Raw genomic sequence first — 16,972 nt, 5'->3', positions numbered from 1 at the left:
GGTGATGGGCTGTGTCGGGGTGGAGCACGCGTACCGGGGTGGAGCACACGGCAATGAGCTGTACCGGGGTGGAGCACACGATGGCGGGGTGTACCGGGGTGAAGCACGCGGCGATGGGCTGTATTAGGTTGGAGCACACGGTGGTGAGCTATACCGGTGTGGAGCATACGGTGATGAGCTGTACCGGGGAGGAGCACACGGCAATGAGCTGCACCGGGGTGGAGCACACGGTGATGAGCTGTACCGGGGTGAAGCACACGGCGATGAGCTGTGCCGGGGTGGAGCACACGGCGATGAGCTGTGCCGGGGTGGGACACACGGTGATGAGCTGTAAGGCGGCGGAGCACACGATGCTGGGCTATCTAGACCAGACGCACAACGCAATTGTGTTCTGGGGTATGATGCACGGTGGGGAGAAGAGGGGGGGGGGGGGGAGGAGTTTCACGGGAGCCAGGTACAGGGTAAGTGACTACACTAGTGCTCGACTCACGTTGCGGGGCTATGCCAGGGCGGACTGTGCGACATGAGTTGTGCGACGGTTTGGTACGCCGTGCGGAGCGTTGGCAGGGCCGTGTGCACGGCTAGTGGCTGTGCCTGAGCTGCGCACATGCACCGAGAGGCACTGACAATGGCGGCTATGGGTGAAGCCCCTCTTTAGAACTTGAGGCAGGAATATTGCAGTTAGTTAAGCGTTTGTTTTTGTCTGTTGTTAACATGACAGAAGCAGTGACAGAAATGAGCCTTGCGTCGCTTTTGTCGAAGTTCGGGGAGAGAAGCGTCGAAGCTGGAGATCGCCACACTGTCGCGACTCGTCCCCCTGGAGGTGTTGACGTTAACATCGCCAATGGGGCCCATGTAAGGCTAGCGATTCACCGGCACCAGTCACTGCCCGTGCATCACTGCAGGCCACCCGGACTCGTTCGTGTTCGGCTCGGTGCGAGACGGCGTGTTCGAGGGCGCGCTGGTGGTGCCGCCCGTCACCTATTACGTGGAGCCGGCGCAGGTGTTCGGCGGCGCCCGGCCGGCGGCCGCACACTCGGTCATATACTCCAGCCAGGACGTGAGGTTCCCCAACGGTGAGACCGATCACGCTGGCTGTGGGTGGGGCAGCATCTCGCGGAGGGCACGGTGCGATTCGGTCGATAGCTTTTAGACTTGGTGGGCTGCCGTAGACTCCAGTGTAATGCTGGTGTGTGCTGCCAGATGCGTGTTGTATGTGCCTGCATGCCATACAAAGATGACACCTCAAACCACCAGTCTGTCAAGTTCACCTGCAGTGATCTGAGAGATAAGAATGCTTAGATATGAGGCGAGATCAAATTCAAAACTGGGATACAAGACGGTAGCGTGCCTGACATCGTTGGAAATGTTTTTGTCCGAAAAGTGTGTAAGCAAATTAATTTATCGATAATTCAAACTTTCCGGGCTTCTTTTCAGGCTCAGGCTGTGGGTTTCGAGATCACCTTCATCGCGATGTCACACAGCCAGGCCACTCCAGCCATCGCCCAGTGAGTGATGTGTATCCCGACCAGGTGGTCAGTTAACACCGACGACTCTCTCTCTAAAGCTCGCTGTCGATACAATGGCCGTCACGATGCGTCGTTAAAGCGCAGTCTCAAACGGAGCACACCGGTATATAGGTGCGGCTTATTTTTCGTTGAAAATGTTAACGATGCGTCTTCTTTCAAGCGCCACAGGAAGCGTCTCGCCGCTCGGTTAACAGGGCATCGCACCTCGCGAACCGGGCTTCAGCCGGGACAGGGCCGGGCGCGTGTGGCCGCTGCTGGACCCTGCTGCGCTTGCTCGCAGACGGAGGCGGCGGAGGCGGCAGAGGCCGGCCGCCGCCGCCGGTTCCTGACGAGCCGCTTCAGCCCGGCTCCGAACGCCAACCCGAACAAGGACCAGGCGGGCGTGTGCACCATGGCCATCGAGACCGACCCCATGCTCTGGAAATACGTCATTGACAAGGTGACCGGCCCGGGCGCCGGCGCTGGCTGGCTGGTGCAGACAGCACCGCTGCTGCTGCTGCTTGTGTCGGGCCAGACCGTGGCTGGTGCCCAACTGGTTTGGACTTGCGGTGGCGATTCTTTTTAAGTAACGCAGAAGTTTCCCTGAATGACGGCGTTCCTTGAGCACAGCATCGTCCCGCCGGGAACTGTTTGGTCCCGACGCAGAGAACGGTCTCAACCCATTTGACCGGCTACTGGGTGTGTCATAACCAGGGGTGTCACTTTCGGATTCGGCTGGTGGGCGGAGCCAATATGGGTGACTTGACATACCCCCAAATCCTAATTTCTCACGGATTTTTACCACCGTAAATTACGCCCCTCACGCGAGTGGAAAATATTGGGTCCGTTTCAAAATTGCTTTGTGTTGAGGTATAAGTGAAGCCGATGAAATATCGCTGATAATGATAATATCGACAGGGATGTATTCAGGTACCTACTGTACCGGCAGATAAGACACTTGCATTTCATTGACCCAGTACTCCCTTTTTGCTCACGTGCTTCTTGGGGTGAGCCCAGAAGAGCATTGAGGGGTTTGAGTCAGCATTAGGAGGGTCTCAGTCCCCCCGGAAGTAGACAAAGTGACACCCCTGGTGGTAACTTCACGCGTATGTATAACTGGCTGCCAAAAGGCCTTGTTTCGTTGTGCGACATGACAGAGGGGGGGGGGGGGGAGGGGAGGTTGGCGCCGCCCAAGCACGTCGCCCCGCCATCCGACCGCCTCGCGCCGCCCGGCAGTTCGATGGGGACGCCCGTCGGAGCCGCGACTACCTCATCAGCCTGATCGGCTCGCACATGGTGTACATCAACCATCTGTACGCCGCCCTGCAGTTCAACGGCGTGTACCAGCACGAGGGCCTGCAGTTCCAGCTGCAGAAGCTGCTGGTGCGCGTCTCCGCCGGCTCGGCCGGTCGCCACCGTCTGGCCAACCCGACAGTGTACCGTGATGGCGATGCGTTGGTCTGCCGCACACGCGACAGAAAACAGTGTTTGACGAGATTGGAATCTGCCTTTGGTCTGGGCATTGGCACGTTTATTTTGAGTTAATGCAGGCGTGAGCTTATCTGTGGTCTCGTTCGAGCTGCCGCCGCCATGCCTGTCTCTCCGCTCGTCGGTCGAGGTTCAGCAACTTGGCCTGCCCCTCCCTCCTCTCAGATCATCGACCGCCCCGCTGCTCCTCGGTCCAGACTCAACACCTCGGCCCGTCCCTCCCCCCCCCTCAGACTCTGACCGCCCCGCTGCTCCCCAGTCCAGACTCAACACCTCGGCCCGTCCCTCCCTCCCCTCAGATCACTGACCGCCCCGCTGCTCCCCAGTCCAGACCCAACACCTCGGCCCGTCCCTCCCTCCCCTCAGATCACTGACCGCCCCGCTGCTCCCCAGTCCAGACCCAACACCTCGGCCCGTCCCTCCCTCCGCTCAGATCACTGACCGCCCCGCTGCTCCCAGTCCAGACCCAACACCTCGACCCGTCCCTCCCCCCCTCCCCTCAGACTCTGACCGCCCCGCTGCTCCCCAGTCCAGACTCAATACCTCGGCCCGTCCCTCCCTCCCCTCAGATCACTGACCGCCCCGCTGCTCCCCAGTCCAGACCTCAATACCTCGGCCCGTCCCTCCCTCCCCTCAGATCACTGACCGCCCCGCTGCTCCCCAGTCCAGACTCAATACCTCGGCCCGTCCCTCCCTCCCCTCAGATCACTGACCGCCCCCGCTGCTCCCCAGTCCAGACTCAATACCTCGGCCCGTCCCTCCCTCCCCCTCAGATCACTGACCGCCCCGCTGCTCCCCAGTCCAGACCCAACACCTCGGCCCGTCCCTCCCTCCCCTCAGATCACTGACCGCCCCGCTGCTCCCCAGTCCAGACTCAATACCTCGGCCCGTCCCTCCCTCCCCTCAGATCACTGACCGCCCCGCTGCTCCCCGGTCCAGACTCAATACCTCGGCCCGTCCCTCCCTCCCCTCAGATCACTGACCGCCCCGCTGCTCCCCAGTCCAGACCCAACACCTCGGCCCGTCCCTCCCTCCCCTCAGATCACTGACCGCCCCGCTGCTCCCCAGTCCAGACCCAACACCTCGGTCCATCTCTCCCTCCCCCCAGATTACCGACGAGAAGACGTGCGCCGCGGGCTATAAGGGTGAGCCGAGCCGATTTTGCCCCGACAACGTCGACTTCAAGGACTACCTGAACCTGCAGTCAATGGGCGACCACCGCGAGTTCTGTCTGGCCTTCGCCTTCACTTACCGCGACTTCACCGAGAGCGTCATGGGCTTTGCTTGGAAAGGCAGCCAGGACATCAAGGGTACGCTCTTGGAGCTTCGGCGTTTGCTTTATACGCCGCGCCCCGCAGGCCACGCGCTCCACTCGGAAGCCGAAGGTGCGAAAGCTGCGAGCTTCACCTGAATGCGTGAAACCCTCTCATCTGAGAGTCTTCTGTGGCGAAGCGCTTGTTTGGGATGTCAGAGTAGCTGGGCATGGAGGCGGGCATTTGGGAACGCTGTGAGGTGTTTGTGTGTGCTTGATCATCTATGTATGACGAAGGACGTCACCGCTATAGTGGCACTGATTTGGTCACTCTCCTGGATTGAGATCTACCATGTTCTGCGAAACGGACCATTGTTTTCACTGGAACAATGTGCTGGTGTACTTAAGATGGTTTCCACACTGCTGATTTGGCGTACCAGGCGTCTACTCGCGACGCAACGTCTAACACAGAATGTTACGAGGCCCGTGCCCTGCTTGTCGGCCCCCGCGCGTCTGCTGCATGCTCTCTGGCTCACGTCATCGTCCTGACGCCCGGAGTATGTCGATGTACTCTGGACTCGCGGGTGCGAGATCGCGTCGCATGGATCAGTTATTGGACGCGCCAGTTGTGGGCTCACACGCCGGTCCTCTGTGGGATCGGCGTGCGTGCCCGGCTGCTCAGTTTTGCGATTTCATGGTTCCCATTCAAGCTTAGAAGTGGCGACCAGTGGTGGTTCTGTGTGTCTTCCTTTCTACAGTTCCACAGAGCCGGCGCCCCTGTGGCGCCCAGTTACGTGAGCTGACGCGGTTCTCCGTCTCTCGCAGACAAGTTCTCGGGCGTGTGCGGTAAGTCGGGCGTCAAGATGATGATGAAGGACGGCACAATGCAGAAGGTGCGCCTCAGCAAAAACTGCGGAATCGTCTCCATCCTCAACTACAACGAGCGCGTGCCGCCCATCGTGTCGCACCTGACGTTTGCGCACGAGATCGGCCACACGCTCGGCTCCTCGGTCAGTCCCCTTGCACCTGTCTCCTGGTCCGGTCCGACACTAGACACAGGTGGCCTGTGCTCTGACGGACACGGCGTGAGGCTCCCGCGAGTGAACACGTACGGATGTTACAGATGGAGCCCGTCGGAGATATGCACATCGGCATACCTGCTCCCGATGTTTTTCTCTAATCTTGCCGTCCAGTTGAGAGCTTCAAGCTAAAATGTTTCCCATTTATTCGTTCCTACCTGTTTTATCTTGCTTGCTTCTGCTGCTTCGCGCCTCTAAGCCTCTCAATTCATTTGGAGTGACGACCGGCCCCTGTGCTGTGGTGCCCAGACGACCTCGGCGTCCAACTCGCCTCCCCGTCCCCCGCGTGCCAACAGCACGACCTGCCGGAGAACAACAAGCCCGAGTGCGTGCCGGGCGGCTTCAACGGCAACTTCATCATGTACCCGTACTCGGTGTCGGGCTACGACCCCAACAACTCGCGCTTCTCGCCGTGCAGCCACCGGCTCATCTCGCGCGTGCTGGACATCATCGCGGAGGGCAAGCGGCGGCAGTGCTTCATCTGTGAGCCGCCCCGGGCCCAGGGGCGGACGCTGCGGCGTGGTGGCGTGGAATGCTGCAGATTTCCCATGCGGTGACTGGTGTAGATATTGGGCGACTTTCGCAGCGGTGTCTGAGCTGGTGCTGCAGGCGTCGCTTACAGGAGAGTGCAGCCGTATTGAACGTATTGAAATCACTGGCCGATCATGGCGGTGCTGTTGTGATTCTCCGGATTTGGAAATGTGGATGTCTGTGACTATCATCCAGCGCTCTGTCCCCAGCAGCAGGAGCCGTCCGTTCTCTCATGAGGGCCACAGTGTCCATGGCCCTCGCCTAGACGTCCTCCCCGAGGGAATCAGAGTCCACGCCTGCCCGTCCCCAGCCGCTGCGTGCGCCGCCAGCGTCTGACGCATGGCCGCCGGCTCGTCCCCAGCCACCGTGCCCAGCTACTGCGGGAACCGGGTGCGCGAGCCCGGCGAGGAGTGCGACTGCGGCTTCTCGGCCGACATCTGCTCGGACCGCTGCTGCTACCCCCGGCTGCTCACCGACGCCGACCGTGATGCGAACCGCTCGGCGGCCGGCTGCGCGCGCCGCGCCGACACCCAGTGCAGGTCGGTAGGGACGCGCTCCAGTGCGCGGGGCGCCAGAGCTCCAATGTCACCGTGTCTTATGGGCGCCATATGACCATTGAAGTCGGTGCGCCCCGAAGCCCAAATCATCATCACCGTGCCTTATGAGGATCATGCCACGAGAACTGAAGACCATAAGCTCGGCCTCCAGAGCCGAGCGCGCGCCGCGGACTAAGGAGCACCTGTGTGCGATGCCGCAGCGCCAGCGAGGGTCCCTGCTGCCAGCCGGACACGTGCCGACTGGTGCCGGCCTCCGTGGCGCGCACGTGTCGGCAGGAGACCGACTGTCAGCTGCGCTCCACGTGCAACGGCTCCAGCTCCACCTGCCCACCGCCGGCACACAAACCCAACATGACCGAGTGCCAGAAGGGCTCCAAGGCAAGGCTCGCGACGTGGAAAGTGACCTGTCTGTCCGTCTTTGCTGTCCAAAGGTAAAACTCCATGTGCTTATTTGGGGCGATTTTGAGTGTTTGATGCCACTTGATTCGCCTTCTCAAGCTGAATTCAATTATTGAAGCCATGAGGTGAAATTTTCACAAACTTAGCCATTTCTTTGGCTAAAAGCCTGTGCAAATTTCAAAGAATGGCTCAGGTAACGGAACTTGAATTGTAAAGATCAATCAAATAACATCAAAAGCACCAAATTACCAAAAAACAAACATACGAGATTTTGTCTTTGGACGGCAGAGTGCCCCGGGCTGCTGAAGGCGAGATGACAGCTAGGGATGGCCTGGTGCAGTGCCCGAATGTGTAACGGGTGGCGTGGTTCTTGGGGTTTCGTGTGAGAGCCGCCTGCTCAGAAAGCAGAGGAGCTGTTGCACACAGCTGTTCAGTTCAATCTGCGAGTGCTGTTGGCAAGCGCCGTTCGTCTCCCCTAGACTCGCAACAGCTTTACGGTGCTTCGTCCGTCTGGAGAGCTCAGCATGCTTAGTATGAAGACCTTATGACCGTCCGCCACTGCTGACGTGATGACCGTCCGGCACTGCTGACTAATGACCTTCCGCCACTAATGAACTAATGACTGTCCACCACTGGCGACCTGACAACCGTCCGCCACTGGTGACCTGATGACTGTCCGCCACTGGTGATCTGATGACAGTCTGCGACTGATAACCTGATGACCGCCCGTCTCCGATAACCTGATCACCGTTTGCCACTGATGACCTGATGACCGTCCGTCACTGATGACCGGATGACCGGCAGGTATGCATCGCTGGCCTCTGTCAGGCGTCCGTTTGTGTCAAGACAGGGCTGATCGACTGTGCCCTCACCTCTAACGACACCCAGGTCAGCGGCGTAGAGGCGTTCCCCTGCTGGGGCGCTTGAGGTTCTATTAGGTTACGCTGATGTTGAAGTGGCCAGGCCCAGCGAGACGTGTGCTACTGGCCTTTTGCCAGGTGTTGCATATTTTCCTTTTCCGGTAAGTGTAATAGCCGTGTATTGCAAGAATGACGTCAGATACGTCATCAGCTGTGGCATGATGTACATCCCGATGGCTCATTCGGTTACAGCGCCTTCCTTCCGGTCTACCCACCCGTGGTAGAGCGGGTTCGAGTCGCTTTGGGCGCCAGCTATTTGTCTTCGACGTGCATGGCCTGCGGCCAGTGGCAGCTGCCGCGTTTAGGGTCACGTGACATCAGAGGGCAGGACGGACCGTGCTGGGCATTACGGCATGCTGAACTTCTACCGCCAAATTCTGCTGCTGACCCGGACTTGAGTAATTGGATGGTAGGGTTCAGGGCTCACAGAACGAGTACCGCTTAGCGTGGGCTCTGATCACAGAAATCTTTTCAATGAAAAGTTCTGGATTAAATCTTAAAAATAAAAAGTAGAATGCTATAAAACACGGAAAGAGTGACATTGGTCATTTATAAGCCATCATTTGATTTTAACCTACATTTTCTCAAGGATGACCAATAACTGGTGTAATCATAAATCTTTCTTCCCCACAGGACCAGCTAGAGCTATGCGCCGTGTCTTCTCACCCTTATCCCCGGAGGACTAGTTGAAGCTGTGTGCCGTGTCCTCTCTTCACCCCTGGCCCCCACAGGACCAGCTGGCACTGTGTACCACGCCCTCTCCGTACCCTTGTCCCCCACAGAACCAGCTGGAGCTGCGTACCCTGTCCTCTCCTCACCCCTGTCCCTGCAGGACCAGCTGGAGCTGTGTACCGTGTCCTCTCCTCACCCCTGTCCCCCACAGAACCAGCTGGAGCTGCGTACCCTGTCCTATCCTCACCCCTGTCCCTGCAGGACCAGCTGGAGCTTTGTACCGTGTCCTCTCCTCACCCCTGTCCCTGCAGGACCAGCTGGAGCTGTGTACCGTGTCCTCTCCTCACCCCTGTCCCCCACAGAACCAGCTGGAGCTGCGTACCCTGTCCTATCCTCACCCCTATCCCTGCAGGACCAGCTGGAGCTTTGTACCGTGTCCTCTCCTCACCCCTGTCCCTGCAGGACCAGCTGGAGCTGTGTACCGTGTCCTCTCCTCACCCCTGTCCCTGCAGGACCAGATGGATTTGCGTACCATGTCCTCTCCTCGCCCCTGTCCCTGCAGGACCAGCTGGAGCTGTGTACCATGTCCTTTCCTCACCCCTGTCCCTGCAGGACCAGATGGAGCTGTGTACCGTGTCCTCTCCTCACCCCTGTCCCTGCAGGACCAGCTGGAGCTGTGTACCGTGTCCTCTCCTCACCCCTGTCCCTGCAGGACCAGATGGATTTGCGTACCATGTCCTCTCCTCACCCCTGTCCCTGCAGGACCAGCTGGAGCTGTGTACCGTGTCCTCTCCTCACCCCTGTCCCTGCAGGACCAGCTGCAGCTGTGTACCGTGTCCTCTCCTCACCCCTGTCCCTGCAGGACCAGATGGATTTGCGTACCATGTCCTTTCCTCACCCCTGTCCCTGCAGGACCAGCTGCAGCTGTGTACCGTGTCGTGCCGGGCCTCGCCCTCGGCGCCGTGCCGGCCGCTGACGCCGGGCCCCGTGACGCGGCCGCCGGGCACCAGCTGTGACGCTACGCGCGGCTACTGTGACGTGTTCGGCCGCTGCCGGCCGTACCGGGACAACGGGCCACTGGCGCGCGTGCGGCGTCTGCTGTTCACCGGCGAGGGCCGGCTCGACATGCTCACCTGGCTGCAGGTATTAGTACAGGCGCTCTGTGGATATTGTGAATGCCCCCCTCCCCGCGCGCTGTACGCCGCGCGGATGAGTCAGTGACGAATTCGCCGCGGAGATGAGCAGGCCAGGAAGTTTTCATGCAGCCGCCGTCCGCTGGCCAGTTCAGTAATGACTTTTAAAGATGAGGAATGCCAGAATATCATTATTTGCAGCAAGGTTGCTGATAGCTTGGAAGCTGTCGGCCGTGGCTTTGCGCACGTGTCTTTGTGACTGCGGCGACTGCCATCTCTCCGCGCCTGGTATGTGCGTCACCGTCCGTGTTGGCAGTACAAGTGGTGGGCGGCGCTGCTGATTCTGCTGATCGCGGCCCTGCTGATGGCGCTGACGGTGCGCTGCCTCGCCGTGCACACGCCGTCGTCGAACCCTCAGCTGCCACCAGCGCACCACCCTCGCGACACCGTCCGCCACCCGATGCAGGCGCTCGGTCTGCCGCGACCTGATCAGGTACCCGGGAGCGTGTCTCCTCGCCCCGCCTCGCCTCGCCTCGCCTCGCCTCGCCTCGTCGCCTCGTCCTGTCCCGTCCGTGTCGCCTTGTCCCGTCCCGTCCGTGTCGCCTCGTCCCGTCCCGTCCGTGTCGCCTCGTCCCGTCCCGTCCGTGTCGCCTCGCCCCGTCCCGTCCGTGTCGCCTCGTCCCGTCCCGTCCGTGTCGCCTCGTCCCCGTCTCGTCTCGTCTCGTCTCGTCCCCGTCTCGTCTCGTCTCGTCTCGTCCCCGTTTCGTCTCGTCTCGTCTCGTCCCCGTCCCCGTCCCCGTCCCCGTCTCGTCTCGTCTCGTCTCGTCTCGTCTCGTCTCGTCTCGTCTCGTCTCGTCTCGTCTCGTCTCGTCTCGTCTCGTCTCGTCTCGTCTCGTCTCGTCTCGTCTCGTCTCGTCTCGTCTCGTCTCGTCTCGTCTCGTCTCGTCTCGTCTCGTCTCGTCTCGTCTCGTCTCGTCTCGTCTCGTCTCGTCTCGTCTCGTCTCGTCTCGTCTCGTCTCGTCTCGTCTCGTCTCGTCTCGTCTCGTCTCGTCTCGTCTCGTCTCGTCTCGTCTCGTCTCGTCTCGTCTCGTCTCGTCTCGTCTCGTCTCTCTCTCTCTCTCTCTCTCTCTCTCTCTCTCTCTCTCTCTCTCTCTCTCTCTCTCTCTCTCTCTCTCTCTCTCTCTCTCTCTCTCTCTCACATACTCTCACTCTCACCCTCCCTTTCCACACTCCCCTCTCTTCCCCCCTTCCCTCTCCTTCTCCCTTTCCCTCTCCCCCTCTTTCGTGATACGTGATATTTACAGCGCCACCAAGCGCAGCTTTTTACCCTAGCACTGGCAGGCTTGATTGAAATATCCTCTGAAAGCTTAGCTCGTATGCTCGCAGGATCGCCCCTGAAACAGACGGCACATACCCGCCAAGGGCCAAGTCGCATATCGGTCACAGCATACGTCCTAGTTACCATGCATCTGCATGCCACCTATTGTCTTCCAATATTTCGGCTAATTTAGAAGTCAAGGGAGCCTTTGCAGCCTCAGCCTCTTTCTAAAACCTAACCATCACCACGCCGATCTTGGAAGCTATGCGCAAGCGCACGCTAAGGAAAATGCATGACCTGCTCTATTTCTTGAGTGGTCGCTGCGGGTATAGCTTGTGAGTGGCGGTCCTGGATCTTGCAACGGCCGGTCAACTGACTATGCGTGGTGCAGGATGGGCAGCCGGAGGCGAGTTCTATTCTGCTGTCCCGTGGGCGCAAATTAGGTATTCTTTGCTTGTCTTCTCATGCGTCACTGAGATCACGCGATGCCCTGGACTTTGGACCTCCCCGGGGAGGTCTGAAGTACATTTGAGTCACGGTTGGTCGCTTTCCCTAGCTACTGAAGTGAAGTATGCGAGCATTTGCCGACAGCTACGTTGATGTGCGTCTTTACCCATTGTTTTGCGACAGAATCGTCACAATCGTTTGACCGAAAAGTCCGCTCGCCGGCATTGCCGGGCTGGTCGCTGTGTCTCCTGCACGTGTTCGTCCGAGTGTCCGGGCCGCTCGAACGTCCACCCGGCTCTCCGGGGTCAGAGCTCCGGAGTCGGAGCTCGGGAGTCAGAGCTCCGGAGTCGGAGAGGGGCCTGATCCGGAGGGGGGGGGGGGACACCACCCACCGGTGACGCTCGGCCGCAGGCTGCCGGCTCGCTCACCGGCCTTGACCGCTGTCTCTGCGGGCCAGCGTCCGACGTCAAGTTCGACCCCGGGCTATGTGATGCGTCGTAAGGCTCCGTAAACTGGCATTGGGGGTGATCTGGACTTGCTAAATTTACGTGGTGTAAGTTCTGTCCTAAAACTGAGCCTGACATATCAAGCGTGACAGTACACGTCGAGATCGGAGGATGGCGGGATGGTGGTATGCGTGAAAGGGTCGGCATACGTATGTCGAATCACAATAACATTGTTTAACGCGCGCGCTTAGAGTGAGTCGCTCAAACTAAAAAAAAACGTGATGCAGACGAAGTAAGCGCGATTGTTCCGCTACGGCAAAAGTGCCAATTTAATTTTTCCCACCCCATACAACTTATCCCAGAGCAGGGTGGGCTGCATCGTTCGAAACGGACCCGTTCAGAAGTCATTACCAAGAAAGGAAACCTAAGGAGATGTTGCGAGAGAGCCCCAAGGAGACGAATACCAAAAACGGATACATTATTTCAAAACTTGTACGCTACGGGTGTAACTGAAGGTTGTTGTTTCGGCTTCGGCCAATGTTCCAACCAAATTCAGGCCGACTTTAAGTTTGGTTATTTGGATTAGAGCCCTCCCGACTGGCTATTTCAGAGCTATGGGGTTAAGGAGAGTGGATAATGGTGGAGGAGGGCTCATGCGCCTGGGGATGGGGGGCAACCGCCGAGCCTTGGCCAGCGCAGGGACCCCCACTGAGGGGTGCGCGGGCCGAGGCCTCACAACAGGGAGCCTCGGCCCACTCCAGGCTGGCGCATGCTGCCGGCGCCAGACAAGCGGGTTATTGCGAGGGTGCAGGATAAAGCAAGAAGGATATGAGGGTCAGGTGCGGACTTTTAGCAGCATTTGTACAGTGATTCAGCGTATTGAGGGGGGGGGGGGGGGACGCTGCGCCGCCGGTGTGGGCCGCTGTCCGGTTCTGATGTCGGCTAGTCAGCTGACGCCGGCGCCGACGCCGACAGGTGAAGGGCTGGATCGAAACTCGGAGGGCGGGCCGTAGCGTCGCTGCCGAGACTCCCTCCGCGCCGCCGGAGCCGCCACCGCCGCCACCGCCCACCGGCGACGCCGACGCCTGGTCCGAGACGTCCTCTTTTGAACACGTCAGGCAGCTCGACTTCCCAGCGACGCCGCCAGGTGGCGACCCGCCGGCGCCGATGGCGAGCGTGGCGATCTGATGCCAGATGGCTCTGCGGGGCCGGTTAGGCCGACTCAGGCCTCCCGCGCCCTCTGGCGGCCGAGGACCGGTCCTGCTATGGCCTCCACCCCTCACCGCCTAGCCGGCGCCCTCGTTAACACCCCGATTGTTATTAGTGATAGCTGTTGTTTGGGACCCTGTGGGACGTACGAGAGCGGCCTCGCCAGGCCGCGTGAGCCGTGTGAGCGGGGCGTGTTGGTACCAGTTGAGTTTTCTTTGGAAATACATGGTTACGCTCATTACAGCTGTGTTTTGTTTTGTCTTATTCGACAAGAACGTTCCAACGGCGCGATAAATTAAAGATAATGTGTTCATTACCTTGATGATCAATGCGATCACTACATCACCATCAAATCAAGGACCATGTAATCATCTTCGTGATCGTGATGTGATCGCAGAGACGAGCATTTCTGGTAATACTGTAACGGACCAGTCGCGTAACGTGACGTCTGCAGCTGCAAAACTAGCCCGCATCGTGACACTAACAGGGCCCACAATGGAATCAGTTGCATTACGGCGGGAGATCATCAGTGGGTTTTAGTTTATCATCAGGAGATCATCAGTGGGTTGAGATGAACGCCGGCAGAAACTCTTTTGGGGTTGATGCGCTCTCATGGGAGACCACATTCTATGTCGGCTGTACTCCAAAAGGAGACCCTCAGCGGGTATGCCAGTCGTACCCCGAAGGGAGACCCTCAGCAGGCATTTCAGCCGTACCACGAAGGGAGACCCTAAGTGGGTATGTCAGACGTACCCCGAAGGCAACCCTCAGGGGGTATGCCAGTCGTACCCCGAGGGCGACCCTCAACGGGTATGTCAGCCGTACCCCGAAGGGAACCCTCAGCGTGTATGCCAGCCGTACCACGAAGGGAGACCCTCAGCGGGTAATTCAGCCGTACCCCGAAGGGAACCCTCAGCGGATATGCCAGCCGTACCCCGAAGGGATACCTCCAGCGTGTATGTCAGTCGTACTCCGAAGGGAGACCGTCGGCGGGTATGTCAGCCGTACCACGAAGGGAGACCCTCAACGGGCGTTTGAGCCGTACCACGAAGGGAGATCCTCAGCGGATATGTCAGCCGTGCCCCGAGGGGAACCCTCAGCGGATATGCCAGCCGTACCCCGAAGGGATACCTCCAGCGCGTATGTCAGTCGTACTCCGAAGGGAGACCGTCAGCGGGTATGTCAGCCGTACTCCGAAGGGATACCTCCAGCGCGTATGTCAGTCGTAATCCGAAGGGAGACCGTCGGCGGGTATGTCAGCTGTACCCCGAAGGGAAACCCTCAACGGGCGTTTGAGCCGTACCACGAAGGGAGATCCTCAGCGGATATGTCAGCCGTACCCCGAAGGGGACCCTCAGCGGATATGCCAGCCGTACCCCGAAGGGATACCTCCAGCGCGTATGCCAGCCGTACTCCGAAGGGAGACCGTCGGCGGGTATGTCAGGCGTATCCCGAAGGGAGACCCTCAGCAGGGTTATTTACACGCCTGCGAGGACTTAGTCAGTTGCAGTTGGGTACGAGGCTTTCAGTGAGTTCAATCAAACAGGTATACGTGGGGGTCTCCAGACCTGGGAGGGCTAACCGGAGGCGCTGGCATCTGTCAGATTTTCATGAAAGCCAGCGGGGATGCCGTTTTTTGTGCCGTTTCTTTGTAATTGCCTTTTCCCGGTGTTTCCAAGATGACGCTGGTCGCCCTCTGGAGGTCTCTGCCGCCACAAACTCTGAGGTGCCGCTGTGTCCTCTGGCGCGTCTTTGCCACCGGCTTCTCTACGGCGGTGCCGGACCTTGCCTGGAGCCTTCTGGCGGCGGCGTCTCGGCCTTACGTCGTACCTGTTCCTCTGAGCCGCTTGACGCTCTGCGGCGATAACGCGCCGGCTCGCGTGAGGCGACGCCGGCTCTGTCCGGACCCGTCGGCCGGCAGCACCGACCCGCGGTGGCGGCGCCGGGTCCTCTCCGGACGACAGTATCGGCACCGGACATCGGCGGCCGCCAGCTCCAACAACGGCGGCTCCGATGCCCCGCCGATACGAACCGGTCCGCGCCGGCCCCACCGCTGATTGGTGGCACCGGGGGCCGGACCGGCCGGGCCCCCGGCTGCGCACCTCCACCTGCGACGCTCAGGTGCTGCTCGGCTGCTGGCTCGACCGACCGCACCATGGACAACGTCAACGGAAAAAACGTCAAGATCTCGGCTCGCGTGCGCGGCGAGTGGCTTATGGTGCCCTGCCAGAAAGGTGAGCCAGGAAACCGGTCGTGGGATGGTGTCGGAGGACCGGTAACAATCGCGAGGTCGTGGCTGAAAATCACTGACAAAACCATCGTCACAAGTGTGTCGTTTCCCTGGACATTGTTCGAATGTTCACAAGCTTTGCCCTTCAATTCTGCTTTCGTGCCCAATGGATTGTTCTTTGCTCCAACCAAAACGAAGCATTGACGGTCATCGCGTTCGTCGCCCAACCTTCCTTGTCACCCCTTGGCCTACTGTTCACGACACTCGCTGAGGCTCTGGGTCGTTCTAAATCTACATAACGTGCCGTGCACCCAATAAGATACGAATGCTTTCGAATAATTATTGCATGGTGAACTCGTATTTCCTGGCTTATGTATCTGTACTTTGGTCTTTTTTTGTCATTCGCTCGAACGACATTCGACCGGCCTTGCCAGATAACAAAGGCAAACCTATTCTACGAGTGTTGGCCAAACACGTTCCTCGCTTTGCGCCGGGCAGACCGGCCTTCGTCAACAATCAGTGGATAACTGGCCCGCCACGTGGTCTTCCGATGAATATGCACGCACAAACATTTCCTACTGAAAGTCCTTACCTTGTATCTGAGTGACCACCGCGCTGGGACGGCGGTGGAGCGTGTGTCGGCCGACCCGAGCGTACCTCAGCTGACCCGAGCGTGCCTCGGCTGACCCGAGCGTACCTCAGCTGACCCGAGCGTGCCTCGACTGACCTGAGCGTGCCTCGACTGACCTGAGCGTGCCTCGGCTGATCCGAGCCTGCCTCGGCTGACCGGAGCGTGCCTAGACCGACCCCAGCGTACCTCGGCTGACCGGAGCGTGCCTCGGCTGACCCGAATGTGCCTCGGCTGATCCGAGTCTGCCTCGGCTGACCGAAGCGTGCCTGACCCGAACATCCTTGGCTGACCGGAGTGTGTCTCGGCTGATCCGAGCGTGCCTCGACTGACCCGAGCGTGCCTCGGCTGACTCGAGCGTGCCTGACCCGAGCGTAACTCGGCTGACCCGAGAGTGACTCGGCTGACCCGAGTGTGACTCGACTGACCCGAGCGTGCCTGACCCGAGCGTAACTCGGCTGACCCGAGCGTACCTCGGCTGACCCGAGCGTGACTCGACTGACTCGAGCGTGCCTGACCCGAGCGTAACTCGGCTGACCCGAGCGTACCTCGGCTGACCGGAGCGTGCCTCGGCTGATCCGAGTCTGCCTCGGCTGACCGGAGTGTGCCTGACCCGAACATCCTCGGCTGACCCGAGCGTGCCTCGCCTGACCCGAGCGTACCTCGGCTGACCGGAGCGTGCCTCGGCTGATCCGAGTCTGCCTCGGCTGACCGGAGTGTGCCTGACCCGAACATCCTCGGCTGACCCGAGCGTGCCTCGCCTGACCCGAGCGTGCCTCGGCTGACCCCAGCGTACCTCGGCTGACCGGAGCGTGCCTCGGCTGATCCGAGTCTGTCTCGGCTGACCGGAGTGTGCCTGACCCGAACATCCTCGGCTGACCCGAGCGTGCCTCGCCTGACCCGAGCGTGCCTCGGCTGACCGGAGCGTGCCGGCGACGCCAGGTAACGTGCGCGTGCAGTGGCTGTCGGAGGAGGCGCTGCGCCGGTACGAGCGTCTACAGCCGGCCACCTACGCCGGCCGCGTCGAAGTGGTGGCCGAGGTTAGGAAGACGCGCGGCGGCGCCATCCTCGACCCACACGACCTCGTGGTCGACGTGCTCGACGACAACGACTTCGTCTCGATCGGTACGGGGCAGCGGCCGGTGGCGGCTGAAA

General features: G+C 60.0%; 1 protein-coding gene across 1 annotated transcript; it reads left to right on the top strand.

Annotated features, from left to right (window-relative positions):
- Positions 1–323: 323 nt before the first annotated feature.
- On the top strand, positions 324–13,132 carry LOC119089849 (disintegrin and metalloproteinase domain-containing protein 10 homolog). The gene is made up of 13 exons (XM_037212660.1): positions 324–408; positions 906–1,076; positions 1,832–1,968; positions 2,745–2,891; positions 4,105–4,306; positions 5,074–5,258; positions 5,624–5,810; positions 6,220–6,397; positions 6,616–6,620; positions 6,654–6,798; positions 9,417–9,549; positions 9,856–10,032; positions 12,726–13,132. The coding sequence occupies exons 1-13, from the start codon at positions 324–326 to the stop codon at positions 12,936–12,938; spliced, it is 1,965 nt and encodes a 654-aa protein (XP_037068555.1). The 3' UTR covers positions 12,939–13,132.
- Positions 13,133–16,972: the final 3,840 nt, after the last annotated feature.

This window comes from Pollicipes pollicipes, unplaced genomic scaffold, assembly GCF_011947565.3.
Source record: "Pollicipes pollicipes isolate AB1234 unplaced genomic scaffold, Ppol_2.1 Scaffold_3087;HRSCAF=3621_pilon_pilon_pilon, whole genome shotgun sequence".
NCBI lineage: Eukaryota > Metazoa > Arthropoda > Thecostraca > Pollicipedomorpha > Pollicipedidae > Pollicipes > Pollicipes pollicipes.
Note: the sequence above shows the minus strand (reverse complement) of the source record. Positions and strands in the feature narration are given on the sequence as shown.

Coding starts and splice junctions, on each gene's coding strand:
- LOC119089849 (XM_037212660.1), top strand. CDS start 324: ATGAGCTGTAAGGCGGCGGAGCACACGATGCTGGGCTATCTAGACCAG. Junction 1,077..1,831: donor GGACGTGAGGTTCCCCAACG/GTGAGACCGATC, acceptor CGGAGGCGGCAG/AGGCCGGCCGCCGCCGCCGG. Junction 1,969..2,744: donor GGAAATACGTCATTGACAAG/GTGACCGGCCCG, acceptor GCCGCCCGGCAG/TTCGATGGGGACGCCCGTCG.